At 42.3% G+C, this 20,862-nt stretch overlaps 1 protein-coding gene across 1 annotated transcript in view; it reads left to right on the top strand.

Annotated features, from left to right (window-relative positions):
• Window positions 1–17,864, top strand: part of HS6ST1 (heparan sulfate 6-O-sulfotransferase 1) — a 189,847-nt gene extending 171,983 nt beyond the window's left edge. The window contains exon 2 of the mRNA XM_081911561.1: window positions 16,689–17,864. Within this exon, the coding sequence (XP_081767687.1) occupies window positions 16,689–17,397 (709 nt within the window). The 3' untranslated portion in view covers window positions 17,398–17,864. The remainder of the gene's footprint in view (window positions 1–16,688) is intronic.
• The last annotated feature ends 2,998 nt before the right edge of the window (window positions 17,865–20,862 follow it).

Here is a 20,862-nt window from a genome sequence, read left to right as displayed (position 1 = left end):
AAGCACAGCCATTGGACTGGCACCATTCAAGCAATCAATGCCTCAGATGAACCCAGTGTGGCAAAGCCTAAAGAGTTTACATCCAGCTGGTTTGCTTCTTGTTATTTGCAACTGCCAACACAGTGAGGCAAAACTGGGTTTCTGTTTAGAATTGGTTCTGTCTATTCCACTGTTCCTTCCTCCTAATCTGTAGAACTAACAAAAAGCAAAGCAAAACACTCCACTGCTTAACATTTCCACTCTGCATTTACTCTCCCAATCATTGTTCGCTGCCCCTGGAGGCTAATTATCACCTAAGAGATGTTAACAGCCAAATCACTGAAACTTCCAAAAGATTTAGATCAAACGAGAGCAAGATGTAGTTTGTATATTGCTGCCCCATATTCAGGGAACAGCTGGTCTCCTGAGGTAGCAAATGCGGACTAAGTTAATGAATTTAAGTATATTTCTGGTAGATCTTTTAATTGTAAATGTAATTGCAGTCAGTAGTTGTTTAAATTTTTAAATCTAGATTATATGTTTTATTTTATTTTTTAAATGTTGCTGCTAAAGCACTTTCCTCATGAGGCCCTTTTTATCATGGGCTATCCCTTCTCTGCCTATTGGCTGGTTTGGTTCCCTGAATATGGTTTCCATATCCCATATCCCGCCTGTTATTCTGTTCTGGTGGGGCTTGCATCTAATAACAGAGTCTGTTCCAAGCCAAGCAGATCAGGACCCTGGGCAGCTCCGTTGGGCCCTGCTGTGGAAACTGTTGTCTCAACAAAGAATCAGAGCAATCTGATAGCTTAGGATGACTGGTAGGCCTTTTCTTCCCATTGCCTCCACCCCCCTTGGAGAGTGGGCAATCCTTGAAGGACTCATCGCTGATTCTACATTCACATGCTCCTGTGTGGCTGTGGAGATAAAGAAGCTACAGTGGAGACATCCCCAGAGACCTGAGATGATGGTAGAGCCTCAGGTGTCGTGCAGAAGAAGGTTGTAAGAGTGGAGTGACCTCTGAGCCATCCAAATCTTAGTGCTCCTCAGGGTGGCATTCAGACCCATATGAAGAGGAAACAACACCTGCTTCTCATCTATTCCTTTGGGAGCATATATTGCATTGAGATGCTTGTGACCATCCTAGCATTGATTGGGAGATATTTGGTGTTTTTCAGTATCTGGGTATCATCACACATTTATTTATTTTTATGGCAGCACTTTCTGATTAGCAGGGGGCATGTCAACCCCTTTTTCGCAGGGACAGAAGATAAAAGTGTTAGCAAAGGGCGGTTCAATCCAAAGTTTTCCCACTATGTATTTTCATGCAGCAGAAATGTAATTGAATCAAAAGGAAGATCCATTACACAACAAGTTTGTTGTGTTAATCAATGTGGATTTTAAACTGTTGTTATTTGTGTCCAGTCATTCCCTACAAAGAGCTCAGCGCAAGCAACTGTGGTAACCATCCCATTTCAGGCTCAAAACAGCCTTGCGAGGTTGTTCAGGAGCAGGACCCTTGGATGGCATCCACATGCAAGAGCTATGGATCAGGGCCAGCCTTTCCTCCACCTGCAATGAAACTACCCAACTCCCTCCTGTAAGCCCAAGGGCACCGCTGTGGCCATGGCACAAGTCAGGAGGCCAGAACCCAAGGAAGGAAGACAGTGATGGTTGCTGCATTGCCAAAATGGTGGGCCTAATGTCATCTTCCCAGGCCCCAGATCGCAATATGTTGGAGGGTCTCCCATACGCATATGCAGGATGTTGACCTTTCTTTAAGTAGCTGGAGGTCAGGGCCAATGCGGAGACTTGCCAGGTGCTTCATTAGTCAACTGCCATCACACAAGGGAAAGGGAGGCCTGGGGTCAAATCCAGAACAGAGCTTCTAGGGAGAATAAGCACAAGTGATGTACCAGAAGGTTGCTAGTCCCCACTCTCTTGGCAAAGGTAATTAGACTGAAAGATAGTAATTGGCTCTAGAAAGTGGTCTCAGTAAACTTTGTTGATGAGCAGGGATTTGAACTCGCATCAACACTGGTCCAACACTTGATGCTGTCTCAACTAACCCACACTTACCCTTAGAAATGGGAAAGTATTTACCATCTCCAGTTGTCTGCCTGTCTGCACAGACTTAATATTTGTAGTGTGAATGGTAGAATAGCTGATGGTACAGTGGTACCTCAGGTTACATACGCTTCAGGTTATATACGCTTCAGGTTACAGACTCCGCTAACCCAGAAATATTACCTCAGGTTAAGAACTTTGCTTCAGGATGAGAATAGAAATTGCGTGGCGGCGGCCGCAGCAGCAACGGGAGGCCCCATTAGCTAAAGTGGTGCTTCAGGTTAAGAACAGTTTCAGGTTAAGAACGGACCTCCGGAACTAATTAAGTTCTTAACCTGAGGTACCACTGTACTAGTAAAAGGACATGATATGAACAACTCTACTCTTTATCTTTCAGAAGCTTTAACCTGGGGGGGGGGGAATCCTTTACAGGAGAGATCAATATGCAGTAACTCAATAACTCTGCAGATATAGGGCCCCTTATTTGAAGATCAACATTTCACAGCTGTAGTATATCACCAAGGCTAGAAAACCACTTTTATAATTGCAACCGTTCACCATGGACGGCTACTCCTCTGTAGCATCTGCCTCAGTACAAGTTCTTTGGGAGTTATCCTGACAGAGAAGTGCATGTGGAAGATGCTATGTTAGGAATGGTCAGCCACATAAATATTCTAAGGAAGATCAGGAAGAGGCATTAACAGGAATCTTGGGTCCTTTTCCAGGGGGGAGGGGAGGAATGTAGATAATCAATTATGGCCTAATGTTCAACACAAACAGTGCACCATAGCAGAGGCAGCTGCTGTAGGGTGGGGTGGCATTGGTCCCAGGTTTTTCCCTTTTTTAATTATTCCAAATGCTTGCAGGTTATTTGTGTTTACATAGAGCGTAAAAGGATCGTAGTCTATTGTGCTTTTGATAACATTGCAATGAGAAGCCTGCAAGATTTAGCGGCCTTTTTCATATGGGGAAGACCAAAGCCTTATCCAGGTGTTCTTTAATTGTATCTGTGGAGAGGGACGTGGAGGCGTATGCAGCAACCCCCTGCCACCTCACCCTGACGAAGGAAGGTCCTCCATGCAATCAGGAACCCTATGTACAATCAGGTTAGGGCTTGTAGGTACATTCAGTCAAACATGCTTCCATTTCCCCTTCATTGTGGCAGGTTGGAGTTGGAAGGGCAAAGCCAGTGCATGTGGCCCTCTTCCCACTTTACAAATTAAAATTAAGAATGCTGGAAAAGGCTAAGTTACTTGCTTGAATATATTTATAGTCTACATTTCTGCCAAGAAGCTCAAGATGGCATGCATGATTCTCCTCATTTATCTTCACAACAACCCTGTGAGGTAGGTTAGGCTAAGAGCTAGTGAATGACTCAAGGTCACCCAGTGAGTTTCATAGCTGAATGGGGGTTTGAACCCTGGTCTTCCAACTTCTAGTCCAGTGCTCTAACCACTACGCTGCACCGGCCATGCATACAGCTCATCATGCATACAGCTGTTGACTGAGCTGAGCTGGGAAAAGCACTTCCTCCACTTCTCTCTGGAATTTTCCCTTCTCACTCTTGTCTTCCACTCACTGCAGAGTAAAAGAACTATTGGAACCCTTGAGGAAACAAAGGGAATCGTTCCTGTTGTGGGCCGAGTGCAGCCTACTTAAAGCGAGCTGCAAAGAGACTTTATTATGCTTACTCAAAAATAAAGGAGTTCTTCTGAACCAAGTGCACAACCAAAGTTGTGTTGGGATTCTGAACATGCTACCGCCAAGCAGTGGCCAGGAATTGGGGGGGGGGGTCCCTACATTTGGCAGGCAGTATCATTCCCAGCACCCCCATTGGCTCAAACTGTGGAAGCCACAAAAGTACCTCAGTTTTGTTGCTAGTTTTTTTCCCTCTCTCTTCCATTTCAAATACTTTCCGTGAAACTCCAGAAATTGTTCTGCTTGGCTATCTGTGTGCATGCTTTGAGCACATTTAAAATGCTAGATTTTGGCATTCGTGTCTGAGAAACCTTGGCGCACCCAGCTTTTTTTAGCAAGCAGTGACTATGTTGTACGAAGCTGCAACCATTAATATAACACGAAAACCGGTGGCACATCCTGTGAATTCTGCGCAGCAGAAGGGAGGTTCCATAATACGCCAAGGATGTTCTTGTTTGGCTTGGTGTGCCCAGCTTTCCTGGCAAAGCATGCAGTTGGTACCCAGATGTGTCCTGGCGCCAGTTGGTTCTGCTCGTAGATCCTTGTCAGCTCACTAGCCTCCTGCAGCTGAGACCAGCACAGCAAATGCAGGCACTCACAACTGTCCCTCCCCCACAGTCATGCTCGCTTCCACTTGTGACCTTAATATGTAAGACACATAGGAAACCCCATGGGAACCAGAGTAAATGTGTTGTAATAATATGAAATGCTACAGTATTATTGTGGGGGTTTTTTTTTTAAAAAAAGAAAAGACTGCAATATGTTCGCAGGCTGTTTCTTCTCATCTGATAGATTTTCAAAGTAACAAAGTGCCATCTAGTGGATTTTTTGCGCCCCAGAATTGCCAGACATTTGAAGCATCCTTTGCTCTGGCTGCAGCTACTGCTATATTGTCATCTACAGAGGGCATTTCAGGGTGATGGTTTACTGTGTGTGTGTGTGTGTGTGTCAGTCTCACTTTGTTTGATATTACTTTATTCCTATGACTCTTTGATTGTCGTGTATGAGTCTTCACAGAACGCCAAGGTCACGGTCTGCTGCATTAACTAGAATATGTATGTAATGTATATATGTATGTATAAAACTGCAGCATCGTAACCTAGTGACTGTTCTTTTATACTACATCGATGTATCTCTTGTACAATGGTGGTGGGTTTGTTTGTTTGCATAAATAAATCACTGTATTTTGTTGCAAGGGAACTAAAGCCAATATGAACCTTTTGTCACTGCAAAATTATTTGATCGTGTCAATTTCACATGGCTGATCTCTTTTGAAGGTGTGTTCATACACACAGCACACAATAGCATCTCAAGTGTGACCGCAGGCGAGGCGCACTGAGAGTTCACTTTGTGTAACTGACAAGAGAAAATAACTTTGTGATTTCTTCACTAAGAACCTAAGAAGGGCCTGCTGGATCAGGCCAGTGGCCCATCTAGTCCAGCATGTTCTTCTCACATTGGACAAGCAGATTCCTATGGAAACCCAAAAGCCAGGGCCTGAGTGCAACAACACTCCCTTGTGATTTCCAGATACTGGTATTCAGAAGCATAATGACTCCGACAGTAGAGGTAGAACATACTCATCAGGGTTAGTAGGCATGTTTTATCACGTTTCAGGCATGATAATTACACTTTAGTAATGAAACAGAAAAATGACTTTTCCATTTACATTTAAAATATTCCATTGTGCTCTCTTTTCCTACAGGGTTTCAGTTCCCAAATGTAATTATTGTTTTTTCAGAATTGCAAAAGCAATTTAGGAATGCAGGATTTAGAAACACTCAATAATGCAACTGTAGTCAAGCTAAGTGAACTTCCTATCAGACTACCCAACTCCTTTTTAAACAATAAGCTACACCTAATACGTGCAAAATATTAAACTATATTTCAGGCCTGTTTGTGATTTGCTTTTTAAGAATCAATCCAAACGGATCAAGGCACAGCGTTTTTCCAGAGTTAGCTAGCTGGCTGTGTGCTGGGAAAGAACAAGGGGTGTTGCGAAGAAATGATTCCAGTTGCTCTCCTTGGGCATGCTGAACTGTTCAGTGCAGAATAATGGCCACATGTCTGTGTCAGTCAAGAGTATCAGGGGGGAAACAAAAGCAAATGCATAGTGTGCATGCATGTACATTTGCCAGCATGCTGTTATTCTTAAATGTCCATCTTCTAAAAGGGCACAGGAGTTAACCTAGGAAACAGTAATGCAGAAGATTTAGTTGTTTTTTGGTGCTTTTTAAAGGGAGAAGCTGGTGATGGTGAAAGAAATGAAAAGGAAGGGACTGTCATCTGTGAAAGTGGGCTGATTACAAAATACAAAAAAAATGAAGGGAAAGGGCAGGAGGACGTGAGTTCTGATGAAAACGAATGTGAATTTTAGGAAGAGGGGAGTATAAAATATAATTCTGTTGCTTAATAATGCACAGTAGGTCAGAGGAGCCTTTGCAGATTGCAACAGTGAAAGTTGAGGATAAAGGAATTCAGCCCTGATAGCTTTTGACATTGAAGCTTGGAACATGCAAGGCCAAAACACTAGATAGGGCCATAAACTTCTAGACGAAAAGACATTTACAATTTCTTACAAATCTGTTTATCTGAAAGAAGAGGGCTCCCTGTGAAAAAATAAAATTTTCCTGGCCTCAGCAAATTACTTTTGTCACACCCAGAAAGTAAAGAAAACATGCTGCTCCAGTTTCCCCCCCTAATAGTGCTTAATATTCACTCCTATAATGAAAAGAAACAGAAGAAACTATTCCTTTAGCCAGGTACATATTGGAGGGCAGGTAGATAAGGTCACTGTGCATTCCCAGCCTTTCCTCTAGCTTGTCCTGGTATCAGCCGCCTGGTCTGCATCTCCTGTTCACTATGTAAAGTAAGTAAGAAATGAGAGAAACCCGTATGAAGATACTTAGGCAGCTGAACAGAAAGTACAATCCTTTGTGGTTTGATTAAGGCAATGTACACAGTGGTTCAAAATGTCTGTAATGGAGAGCTCTAGCCTGCTGCTAAACTCCATTGGTCCAGTTCTTTCTTAGGTGCCTTTTCTACCATACCAGTGATCCTAAAGTTGGAAATAAATGTAGAGGAACAAAGGGCTGGATGGATCTCTTATCTGATTCAGCTTGATGGCTTCTGAGTGCTTAAATTCGGTCAGCTAAACAATTTTGCCATCACATTACAGGATGTCTAAGTCTTTGGGTGTGATTATTTCTACACTGCAATAATTGCTTTTGTTATTTAAGAAGCCTCTGCAGGTTATTCGGCTAGCCATTACATATGTCTAGACCAGATCGTTGATACAAGTTAGCCTGGTGCTTTGTGCAGCATAGTACTATGGCAATTGTGCACTCCTCTTTAAAACAGGAGGAAAACCTTAATTTCCGGAGAAAATGTGCTATGGTCTTTTCAGGCAAATGAAGTTGAAACCACGAATTGCCCTGCTGTTTCCAGATCAGCAGTTTGTGAAAAATGATTAATGAGGCTCATAAAGTCTCTAGCTGCATTTTCAGAAAGCAGTGGTCTTGGTTATTCTACTAGAATAATGAATAGTTTTGCCATGTTCAATCGGCAGTGCATTTCCAAGCCGCTTGCCTTCTGGAGAGCAGTCTCATATTTCAAGCCATGTTCCCATTGCACTTCTAAGACCAAGTTTTCGTCACCATTTTGACCATCTCTGTAAGATGTTTCCCTCCCCTGTTTGCAAAACCACTTGACTGTTGGCATTTTCTATAGGTGTCATTCACAGCAAGAGCTTTGTGTGCTACATAAAGTGCAGAGAACATCGCTTCACATTTTTCGCCTTTGATTTCTGGGTTCCCCCTCACCCCAGAATTGCAAGTTCCTCTCTGCTGCTGGAGATAGTCCCCCCCCCCCCACACAAGCCTAGGTGTGTACACCTGCTACACGTCAGTTTCCAAAGAGAGTAAATGTAGTTGTTAGGTACAGTTTCATTTTCATTTTATTTCTATAGGCTTCTGCATAGTCTAGTGTGTAAACGTATGGAAGTTGTGCCATGGCAGTGATCAGTTCAATGCCCCCTTCTTAAACCACTGCAACAGCTGTGTTAACTGGTGTGTTTTGCTACAGACTTACAGATGACTATTGTTTGAGTCGCTTTATAGTAAATCATTCAAGAATCTATCCTAGCCGGTAAGAGGGAAGATCGGAAGCAAACAGAGCATGATTTACAGCACCATCTGGCAAATCAATCCACCCCCACTCTTTGTTTTATTTTGGTATAGAATATTTAAATTCTACACAAATGTGTTTTCTTTTTATGTGATATTACAGCACTAGGATTTTCCACAACCAAATACTAGTAATTAAATAATAAGTGCTTTACCGTATCTGTCTGACCCATCCTCACAGCAGCCCTCGATGAAACATTAATCACTAATATTCCCAGTTTAACAGATGGGAAAGTGAGTGTAAAAGAAAGTGTGATACCCAAGACCACCCAGGGAGGTCAAAACAGAGCAGGGAGATGGCCTGAGATTTGGCATTCTGCCTGCATTCCATGCAAGCCATACTACTTCCATCAATCTGCTTTAAGGTCTTTATGCTTTTGGTACCCACAACTGTATCTTTATGTTGCCCTTTTTTCAATGAGTTCAGGGCACCACGCAGAGGACACGTTCCCCTCTCCATGTTCCCCTATCAGACAAGGTGTTGGGATCAGCTGATAGATAATGGGCTGCCAAGGTCACACAATAATGTCCATGACTGACTGGAATCCCAGGCTTCACCAGGCCAGGACTGATGCTCTAGTCTAGCCCATGAATAGCCAACATTGTGCCTTTCAGTTGTTGACCATTGGCCATGCTGGCTGAGAGTTATGCTCAAACAACACATGAAGAACACCATGTTGGCTACCCATGCTCCAACCACTGCACCACACAGGCTCTCATTTATGTCCCAGAAGTGGCCTTTTTCTCATTTATATTTAGTTTTGCCTTGCTTGTCTTTTATTCAATCTGGCACTTGCTTCGCTTGGATCCAACTAATCAGAGAAGCAGAACAATTGGATCACAGTCGAATTAAATTTAATTATAAAATTCCAGAGGGGTAGCCATGTTAGTCTGTTGCAAAAAAAAACGGTACATTATTTTGGGCCTCAACATTAGGAAATTATTGTGGCATAAGCTTCCGCAGGTTTGTGGTCCTGGTGTGTGCACTAATTAAAGTAAATGACTAGTATTTATACAAACCACAGTCTCCTACTTCAGATAATACAGGGAACTGTGGTTATTGTAAAACCTGAAGTAGATGCTTCCAGACTCCTCCTCTGACAAGCAAAACTTGAGTCTCCCCACAATTCATTCCTGTCGCCCATGTTTTCCTGTTACATCTCCACTGGTGGCAAGAGAGATAAAATCATAGCTTTGCTTAGACCACCTGGTATTTTGAATGCTGCAAACTCTTTAACCCCAGTAGTTCCTTCATTTGGCACAGATATTTAGCAAAATGATAACAAACATAGATTTAATTATTGGAGTTTTCAATTAACGGCAGACAGGCTTGAAGGGCACCAAATAGCTGTTCTTTGAAAATGGTGTTTGTGTGGCTTATTTAAAGTATAGCAACCAACTGTTGTTGTCCAATGTTGCCTGATTTATTTATTATTGATTATTTGGATGACACTGCTGAAGTATTAATTATACTCCCTCCATATTGTATTTCTGCTCACTTTCCTTTTACAGTCCTGGTCTTTTGACCTGTTCTCCATGCAAACAGCTACTGGATCAGTGTTATCTGCTGGATCAGTATATAGCATGTGACAGGGCCACCGAAAGCATTCAGTGAGTTATGACCTGCGAGCAGAGGAGTGTGTTCATGAAGCTGCTCAGCATTTCACATCATAAACAATTCATCTTTTTAACTTCCCAAGGGTACCATCCATCAAGGGTTTTTTGTTTGGCTTTTTTTAAAAGGTCTTTTATAATAAATGCATCTACCAAAGCACACATTCACTTGATATGCACAAAGCCATGACTGCTGGAAACATGAAAAACACAACGGTTTGTTTTGCTACTCCTCCCCGCCCCCAGCCGCCTTTAATAGCCTAAGAAAAGAGGACTGGATTTTTCTGGCTTTTGTTAATTTGTACTGCAACCATTATTTTGCATACGCATGTACATATATAGGGAAGTGTGTGTGTGTGTGTGTGTGTGTGTGTGTGTGTTTTCTTTTCGCTGGTGACATTCGGAAGTCTGAGAGCTTTATTTTGTTCATGCAGGGGAACAGGAAGAGCTATAATAAGTGCCATATGAGAGGAAACAGGTTGAGGAAAATTAAGCCTATTTTCTACCAATCATTATACACATATTAAATTACATTCAAACAGAGAGGGCATGTTATGTAAGGATGGAAGATGAGGAATGGAAATCGAATCGCGTGGCGTCAAATGGTAAAAGACTTCTAGGGAAGTGGCTTTTTCAGATTTTTCCTTTACAGGGAAGTCCATTACATAGTATACATAGTATAAATTCCTTTAACACAGAAGCAAGAGCACAATGAATTAAGAGCCCTGACTTGTGAAACAGGCACTTTCAGTCAACAATTTTATGCGGCCAAAAGAAATTCCATCCTCCTCTTTCTCAATGCGTTCCCAGTACATTCCTTGCCGGTCTTTCTGACCCAAGAACTGTGTCTTCTTCACCTAGGACAGAAAGTATCTAAAATGTCTTTTTGGCATGTTCCTTAGGTGTAGTGTGTGTGTGTGTGTGTGTGTGTGTGTGTGTGTGTTTGTTTGTGTGTGTTTGTTTGGCTGTAGGTTGCTTTGGGCTGCCTTAATGTGTCACGTCAGAGTACCCTTTTGACCTATATAGTGGTACCTCTGGTTACGAACTTAATTTGTTCTGTTCTTAACCTGAAACCATTCTTAACCTGAGGTACCACTTTAGCTAAAGGGGCCTTGCACTGCCGCCGCACAATTTCTGTTCTCATCCTGAGGTAAAGTTCTTAACCTGAGGTACTACTTCTGAGTTAGCAGAGTCTGTAACCCGAAATGTTTGTAACCTGAGGTGTTTGTAACCCGAGGTACCACTGTAACTACATTGCACTCATGGCTTGAACCAGTAAAAGTGTTCCTTAGGTTCATTCCATATGGTAATTTATCATGTCAGTACCCATCTACTTGGGAGTAAGTTACTGCTTGTTTCTTCCTAGCTAGTGTGCATCCCCATATCATTTTTGCAAGCATAAGGTGAGTCCTTTGCTGTTTGTTCAGCCAGACACGAAATATGGGTTAATTGGCCCAAGTTAGACTGGTAAAGATGAATCATCTCCCAATGCTCGGCATGGCCTGGTCATATGGTCCTAATCTTGCTGTACATTTTAACCATGGTTTTTTACAGGCTATGAGTCCTTTATACCATAATAGGCACACAGGATACAGGTCTGTGTGAGGGAAATAAGCACTTTATTTCTTGCTGTACATTTTAACTAATTAAAAAGTACAGCAAGGTTAGGACCCTATGACCAGGAGAAGGGCAGGTGGGCAAGGGCAGGTGGGCCTGTTGTACCAAGACGAAGGCACACTTACTCCAAAAATGTTAAAGCAGGTGGTATAGTGGGCTGCAAGGTAGCTTATGGGAAAGAACCACGGAATGGAAAATGGGAAATGTGGGTTTGAACCCCCCACACCTGTAAGCCCCCCCACCCTATAAGGGTAGGTATTGTGTTGTAGGAGTCCTGACAGTAACAAATATGCAGTTGACAGTGCCAATTTATTCATTTCAGTATCAACTGAAAAGTCACTTATGTGCACAGGCTTTCGTTTGGTATTAGTTTGGTTAGTCAGCCATATGCAGGAAATATAACTCACACGGCTGGTTTGGAGGTTGCCATTTTATTCATGTGGTTATTACTCCGAATTACTGTTAAGATTTTAATGTATGCTTATGTTTTATGGATGTTTATATGGTTGCCACCCACCCTGAGAACATAGTGATGAAAATACTCTAAGTAAACAAGTAAAAATTTCAGAGCTATTAGAATGGCCGACTGCCTAAGTGGCAACTCTGGAAGCAAGAGAGAATCCTCTCTTTCTTTTCTGTAACAGATTGGTGACCTCCTGTGTGAATGGCTCATTAAATGGCACTGTGTTTGATGCAGGGATAACCTTGGAGAAGGGATCGATAGGAGCACAATAATTTGCTTAATTGCTTCCATGAAGCTAAAAAATGAATTAGGCAAAGCAGCAAGAGTTCTTCTTTTGGTGAGAGAAAGGCTGACACAAAGAAAGCTTACTCTCTAGGTACTCAAAGCCCAGGTATATTTTTGCAAAAGTCTGGTCCAGATAAGCCCTGCTGCATCTTATCACGGGCTGTTAGCACCAAGGATAAACACTCTGGATTAAAGCAATGCCCTATAGGTTGCAATATAGGCAAAGTTGAGCTTGGCACAGAGGACTGTCTTTTTCCTGAGAAATATATATATTGTACCACACTGTTAATATTTGTTTAAACAAAGCTTAAGTTTAATAGAGGTAGGAGTTTGACAATTCCCTAATGTGGCTTCCCTTTCTGTCCCAGTTTCTCTTGACAACCATGAGGGACTAAAGTGGAAACATTTAACAAGATGGAGGCTCATTAGGCTTATGGTTGCAGGCCACCAAAAGAGGATTGTAGAGAGCCATAGCTCAGTGGTAGATAACCTGCTTTGCAGGCAAAATGTGCCTGGTTCATTCTCCAGCATCTCCAGGTACGATTGGAAATGTCCACCATCTGAAACACTGGAGAGTCACTGCCATCCAGAATTGGCAAGACTGAGCTAGATGGACCAGCAGTTTGACTTGATAGAAGAGAGTTTTTGATGTTCCTGTGTTATTCCTACATGAATGTTGTTGTGTGAGAGGAAACATCTGTTGTCCTTTTTGTCCATTAAGAAAATAATGATCTAAAGCACCCTTCATCCAAAAGGGATCCAGGGCAGTGTCCTATAATAACATCAAATACATTATAATCAAAGCACATGCAATAAAGTAATAAAAACTAAAAGAGAAAAACCAAACGTAGCCCTTTTAACATGGCTGAGCAAACAAGGATGTCTTAACCTTGCTGGAAGCCGCCCAGAGTGGCTGGGGTATAAATTTATTATTATTATTATTATTATTATTATTATTATTATTATTATTATTATTATTATTAACCTGGTGCTGAAAACATCGTAAATAACCAGTCTTCATGTCCTCCTGCAGTGCATAAGATACGGGGAGCTGGTTCAGTGGTCACATCTGAAAGATCAGCACCATGAAGGGCAGAGACCAGCCCTGCCAATACACCCACAGCTGTGGAATAGGAAGGATTAGCATACAATATAGAAATAGTACAATCCTATACATTTCTATTCGGTAGTAGATCACTTTGGGTGTGATTCACATAACAAACCCTATCAGTGGAAGCCCTGTGCAAGGGTGAGGAAAACATGCTCAGGCAATGTCAATAAAAAGCTAGGACCGGAGTCTCTGTGCCCTGCAGTAGCTGCCTCGTTCTTTTAGAACACATGGTTGTGTTTCCCTTTCCGGGAAACCCAAATCCCATCCTGCACCATGTATTGTTCACTGGCAGAAGTTCCATATCTGGTTCAGAGCAACTCATGCAAACCAGTTTAGAAGCAATGAATCTCCAACATATTTGATAGGTGTATGGGATTTATATTTTACTTAGCATCCATCTGGGGTTTCTTGACACAGGATTTGGACTCTTGTGCGATTGTAATCATCATCCACTGCCAGGTGGTCACCTTTCACAGCGGAAAACCCTAGCTCTAAGCAGGACTGCAGTAATAATAAAATACTGCCTCTTGGAAGAACCAGGGTGAGGAGGGGACGACTTAAAATTATATTTGGAACTTCTAGTCTAAAGACAGATACATCCACCAGAGTTCACCCTTTTTAAAACTAAAAGGCTATAATGTTTAGAATCTGTCGCTCACTCTCGCTCTGTGGAACATCTGGCATCAGTCATCACTTTCCGGTGCCTTCCGTTGTCATATTTTATCCCTGCCTGTTAGGGGTTTCTTAGCACTGATAATTTAAATCATAGCTGCATCCTGGTCAGAGAAGATGAATCATTATTATGGGCTGCTATTAAATGGAATGAGAAGAGAAAGAAACACATGGGAAGTTGACCCCCCCTCTCCACCCACCCTCTATGGTTACTTATTAGACAGTGCGACATCTTTAGCTTGGTGAGAGCCTGAATAGCAGACATTCCTATTTGCTCCGCTTACAAAAGCAGAAGTTGAAAGACATGCACTCTGGACTTCCTCCAATGCCCATTAAATGAAATTAAATTTCTGTCAGTGTGACTTCAGCTGGGGGGCAGGGGGAACGATGCATTCAAGACCCTCGTGAATCACCGTATTGGCCTGAATATAAGCCTCACTTTTCCTCCAAATTCCAACCATGAAAAGTTAAAGTGTGGCTTACATTCGCAGCTTTACAGAATGCAACCAGGAGCATGGGGCAAACAGTGCCAGGAGCAACGAGGAATGGTTGGTTCCCCCCCCCCATATTTTTCTTTTCCCCCTCCAGTTTTAAAGGTGCAGCTTATATTCGGGTACGGCTTATATTCGGGCCAATACGGTATTAAGAAGTAAAGACATACCATTGTTTGCAGTTTAATTTCTTTGCCAGTGTCTTTGGTGCACTTTTAAATGAAATGGCTGCCTTGTGCAGCAATGGGCATTGCCCATGAAAGAAAAGTCACATTGGAACTATTGACAGGTGGAAAACTTACCTGCTGGTTTTAAGAAGGGCAATTTTTTATTTTATTTTTTATGTTGGGCATCAAGAGCTAAATACAACCATGTACATCACTAGATAATTGGTGACCTGCCTCCGCCGGAAAGTGCAAGGTCATTGGGAAGGAAGCTCTGTTTGAGGTGATGAATTGTGTGGTGCCTGATTCAGACACACAAGTCTTTTACTTGACGTTGCACTCATTGCCCGATGGACGTGCATGTGTCCTTAGTACAGTGGTACCTCAGGTTAAGTACTTAATTTGTTCCGGAGGTCTGTACTTAACCTGAAACTGTTCTTAACCTGAGCACCACTTTAGCTAATGGGGCCTCCTGCTGCCGCCACGCTGCCGGAGCACAATTTCTGTTGTCATCCTGAAGCAAAGTTCTTAACCTGAGATAATATTTCTGGGTTAGCGGAGTCTGTAACCTGAAGCGTATGTAACCTGAAGCGTATGTAACTCGAGATACCACTGTATATTTCCAAACAGCACAATATTGTCTCAGTCTACTTCAGCATTCAGCCTGTTAATTTCTGTTTGCATTTTTCAAGCAGTGCTTTCAGCCATGGTATATCACAGTCAGGAGGGAAATGATTTGGGGTTGGCCATGTTAGAAAGTGTGAGCAACCATTTTCAGCCTTCACAGGCAACATTGGTCACATGCCAGTGGTGGCAGGCTACACTCCAGCCATGCAAATCCACAAGTTTCTTTCTACACATCCATGTCCCACATCTCTCCATCTTCCCTCCAGGCAAAAACACTTAGGGCAAGTGCAGAGTAGGCCATGGCCAGGGAAGATTCCAGCAATGCTGTAGTTATTCCTGGGCACTCTGTGTGTGAAGTGTGAGTTATCTGAGTAGTAACTGTTGACCAGTGCTCCAAAATGAGTCTTCTTGACTGAATTTTAAGGTGCATGGTAGTCTGAAAGGCCAGTTGATCCCTAAAGCAAGCAAGCTATATGAGGGTGGTAAATCATTTGAATTCCATTTATTTATTCTGACATTGAAGTATGTTGCTGGAAACAAATACAATGGAGCATTCCTGAATTTTTTTTGGGGGGGGGAGAGACGGAGATGATTTCTGATTAGGGGAATGTAATCCTTTTGTACATAAGTGAGTTTATCAAAGAGATTTTTATGAGAAAAAGGAGACCAATCGTAACTGCATTTAGAAATTGGTCTGTTTTGCACATCATGGTAAGCCATCATTCAAAATAAACTATGGTTTTCTTTGAAGCTGCAGTCTGCTGGTGCATGCTGCTCAGTTTCACATTCAGCATTAAGTGCAAACCATGATAATTGGAAACCAAAGCTTATTCTTGACTTTCTACACATAGATTGTCTGGAAGAAGCAAACCATGAGCACTGATTCATACATTATGCTAAACCAGCACTCTGGTTTGCCTTATCCTGACTGGAGACATGGATGAGTGAGTGAGGACTGAAGTGTGCATGATTGTGCAGTGTGCACCAGCATGTTGCTTACAGCAATAATTTATCGCCGAACATGATGTGCAAACTCGGGGGGGGGGATATGAATCCCTGTTTGGGGAGTAAATAACCAAATAATTAGCTGGGTTCTTGGATTCAAAACCTGGGGCTAAACTTACTCCTCCAGCAGGAGAGAGCCCCAGTAGTACAGTCTAAATTCACAAAAATTACCGGTAAGCAGCAGTTAGCACCACCCATGTCTCATTCTACAGCTTGTTAGACCCTTTTGTCCCATTTAGTCTGCTTGCAAATTTCTACCCCTCTTGCAATGAACAGACCACACACTGTTAAGTATGTTTAAAATGATTTACTTATAAAACATTCCAAACATCAAATTCATGCATTTATCTAAGCAGCAACAGTGAGAACACAGGCAGAATGCTCTTGGGTAGGAAAAAAACAGGGAGATAACATGTGCTGTGAACGTGGAACTTGCTTAGACACATCTTTCTTTGTCATTTACATGGCACGGAGAACAAGGGAACAGGAAGTGGGGGCGTGACTTGGCTATGTCTAGGAATCCAACTCTATTGTCTTAACCCCTTCATGCACCAACTTGCACTCATGCATAGTTATATTTGACTGCAATTTCCCACACAAAGCAGCTCATTGATTATTGTCCCATCTTCTACATATACTAGGCCTCAGAGGGCCAAACAATTATATTACAATGTTTATAAAATCCTTACATACAATTCTTCTTTCTTACAGGAAGTTTTATTACATCACTCTGCTGAGAGATCCCGTATCCCGTTACCTCAGCGAATGGAGGCACGTCCAACGAGGAGCCACCTGGAAAACATCCTTGCACATGTGTGATGGCCGGACGCCAACCCCCGAAGAGCTGCCATCATGCTATGAAGGCACAGACTGGTCAGGCTGTACTCTTCAGGAATTCATGGATTGCCCGTATAACTTAGCCAACAATCGCCAAGTGAGGATGTTGGCTGACCTGAGCTTGGTGGGTTGCTATAATATGTCCTTCATACCAGAAAACAAGCGAGCACAGATACTGCTGGAGAGCGCTAAGAAGAATCTCAGAGACATGGCCTTTTTTGGCTTGACAGAGTTCCAGAGGAAAACACAGTACTTGTTTGAGAGAACTTTCAATCTGAAATTCATCAGGCCGTTCATGCAGTACAACAGCACAAGGGCAGGTGGAGTAGAGGTAGACAACAACACCATAAGGAGGATCGAAGAACTTAATGACTTGGACATGCAGCTGTACGACTATGCAAAAGACCTCTTCCAACAGCGATACCAGTACAAGCGGCAGCTGGAGAGGATGGAGCAGAGGATAAAGAATCGGGAAGAGCGGCTTCTTCACCGGTCTAATGAGGCACTTCCCAAGGAAGAGACGGAAGAGCAAGGGCGCTTGCCTACTGAGGACTACATGAGCCATATTATAGAGAAGTGGTAGCCTTGACGGAATTTTATACTGAGAACAGGATTTTAGGGTTTCCATAATAAAAGAACATGGAATTAAAAACAGCAACTCTTATTTAAACAAAAAAAAATGGTCTGTAAAACAGAAGGTAGAATGCTTCTATAAACAAAGGGTCTTTTTACTGTTTCTTATAAGACCAATGGGGTTCTTAATAAAATAAAATAAAACAAAAAAAATATTAAGGAATCAGTCCTAGAGAGCTCAGAGTTTAAAATGCACAAGCGTAGGTCCCCCAGCTCTGACGCCAAATACAGTGTAATGTTTCATATCCTCCTAGATGCAAATCTAGAGGTCACGGATAGTAGCTTTGTAACCACTGTTCTCCCTTGGCAAGAGTAATTTGATCCTCAGAAATGTCAAATGTTTTTTTCTCCCTTGCTCAAGCGAGGTTTTCAGTTGCGAAAGTCATAATAAATGGCAGCGAATTTGCCAGACAGTGACTTCCTTCCAGTTTCAGCTGCTTGGCTTCAAATGGAAAACTATGGTCAAAAAGAACAGAGCAGTATCAAAACAAGCAATCAGAAAGGGAAAGGGAAAGTTGAGAAAGAGAAACATTCAAGGAAGCAAAATACAGAAGTTACAGAAATATCAAGCACAGAAGTTTGAATACATGGCACTGGTTGACCTGCATGCACACACTCCCAATCCTACATATTGCACCACCAAAACAATCGGTGGGTTTGTGCACAAATATTCTCAGCTTTTACCTCATGGGCAGTTATTCAAATGCTAACTACTAAATCCCACATAAAACCAAACATGGGTTCTTATCACATATTCATGAAAATGTCCTTTCTTAGAAATAACTTGGGGGGGGGGTACACCAGTCCCTGACATTTAAAAGGAGATGGTCTATGATGTTCCCTGCAAACTGCTGATCACCACATTGCTGGCTGTTTTCTTGCTTATGTTTATGCTTCAGAACACTCTTTGCTTCCAGTGAGAAGGCATTTTCATTGAATTGGCGCAGGTATTACATATTCAAAATGCTCATTGTTTGGCATTCCATGCTGTCCTCAGTGCCCACGAGTGGTATGGAGTATAGGGCTTCACTTTAAGTGTTCAACTGGGCACAAACTCCATTGATTTCAATGGGATCTGGAAGCAACTAACATTTGCTGCATTGCATCCACCAGCTGTAGGAGTGCTGCTTTGTTGAACTTAAGAGGCAGTGTTGCCACTGTTTTCCAGGATGGGCAAAGCCTGCCTTGCCTTTGTCTTATTTTAACAAAGCTGTAGCATTTGGAAAACTGGGCATCTTGACTGATTCTCTGCTTCAGGCACTGTCTGGTGTTCTTTTCCAGCCTATAATAACCACAATAATCCCTTTTCCTCTCTCTCTTTTTTTTAACATCAAAGTTTTGTTTGGAGAGCATCAAGTGATAATTTGATCTCCATCCAAAGCATGTGTCTTTCTTTTCTACTAAGCCTTTCTGAAAGGGGGGGGGGACTCAAGCAAGCTGTGTTTGTCACCTTCCTTCCCTGTTCCCTAGGATGCAAATGACTAGGTTATAGATGAAGTCGAAATAAGCTGGCAGTTAGGTCGATGCTCAATGGATGGACTCGCTATGTATCGGAGAGAAAACTGGAAATATAGAAGGAGAGGCTGATATACTTGTTCACAAAGAAGCACTGTCATTTCCCATGGTTTGTAAGGGATTTCCCTCTTCCTAGGCTACTCTTGTCTGCATAGTTGCCAAAGCTTTGGGTTCCAAACTGTAGTGTGTGTGTGTGTGTTTCCCCAGAAGGAGGGAAGCCATGTCTCTAGTATAGAAGCCTGCCTGATTAAGCACACAGAGCTTGTTATGTCTACGCATTCTCTACAACCAGCCAGTGAAAAGGGACTTGGAGTGATATGGAAATTAAAAACCCAGTAAAAAAAATCCCACCCCATGCAGGCTGATTGAAAAACCTGTCCTTTTCTTTCAGTGTTTCTCTGATCAGCCCAAATGCCCAGGTGCTCCTGATTACCCTACACTGAAAAATATGCAAGTTCTTAAGTACTTTGCCAGATCTATTTGTCAATCAGTGCTAGTGTGGGTCTCGTATGGGCCTGGCAGTGTTTCTAGGAATAAGGCCTTCCTGTTCTCTGAGTGTGCACAGCTGGCTAAAAAGATGCCCTTGAGGTTTAGGAAAGGAAAACTATCTCATCCTAGTTATTTTGGGTTGGTTTTTTTAAGCATTATTTTGGGTAGAGGAGGCTGCAGGTTAAAAATCCTACATTTGGGGATGAATGGCAGTTTGCTAAATTCCCAGGACACCTGTGCATTTCTGTAACTAAAGAAACTCTTTACAAACAAAAGCAAATGCTATTTCACATTTCCTTTTCCCACAAACGTATGTGTGCTATGAAGAAGCAGCTGTTCTATATGCAGAGCATGTAGCTTTACCTAAAGGCTTTCTACTGTGCATTCATAGTTATGGATCTATAATATAAAAATGGTTGCAGCAGCTAATCCATATTCATAGCGTGAAGACTGGAGAGCCTGCTGTGTTATACTTTGCAAGATTGGTAGCAGGTTCCAAAGGCCAAACTCTGCTTCCGCATTTTGTGTGGTTAAGGATAAAAGTGGAGTGTTTTGTTTGTTGTGCCTAAATTTTATTTCCACAACAACCTGAGTAAACCTTAATGGATCTTGCCTGTGGAAATCTTAGACCTCTGGGGAGATCAGTGGTAGTCTTTCTCCAACATTTTCTTTGTGTAACATTGTGTTTTAAGAACAGACTAAGGAAATAAAACTACTGAATGTTGTTTCATCAGCTTCCCTTAAATCTACCCAAGGAAGGTGAGTAGGTGGGTGATTGTTTCTGCATAGACCTCCATACTTGCAGCTAGTGGAGGGGTTCCCCATTTCAAGTCCCAGCTTTGACATATTATCTCCTTCCCCTGAATTTTCCTGTTTAGAAATCAAAAGCATTAATCTTAAAGCATTACAAAAAGACTTACTAGTAGGCATGTCATAATTTGAACTTAAAAGCCTGAAGGAACTCAGGATGCAGCTAAATGGCTAAGAAGCTATAATAGAGTGCAGGAGGCAGAGGGAAACTGGTCTGTGGCTTTCTCGAGGGCTGAGAAGAAAAGAGTGTGATAGAGTGTTTGCTTGGACACCAAATGTCCTTTCTTGGGTGGCTTTAAGCATTAATGGGCCTCCAACATTTTGGTGAATAGTGTTTCCACCCTTTCACCTCCTGTGTCATTGACTGAACTTTTCCTGTGTTGACAGCAACGGTGTATAATGTTTGTAGTCTTGGTGCCAGAGAAGTCTTGCAAATATCTACTGCAGCCACTGAAAATCAACATCTGTATTCAGCCATGTGAGTGGCTACTGCAGAAAAAAACACTTCTGGCTCAGGACAAACTTCTCCCCCCAGTGCTCATAGCTTTCCACTATTGCAGTCCTTAAGACAGTAAGTAGGTTTTGTAGTGTCAGCCAACCA

This window comes from Podarcis melisellensis (assembly GCF_964234715.1).
Source record: "Podarcis melisellensis genome assembly, chromosome: 5".
Taxonomy (NCBI): domain Eukaryota; kingdom Metazoa; phylum Chordata; class Lepidosauria; order Squamata; family Lacertidae; genus Podarcis; species Podarcis melisellensis.
This window is presented reverse-complemented; position numbering and strand designations above follow the sequence as displayed.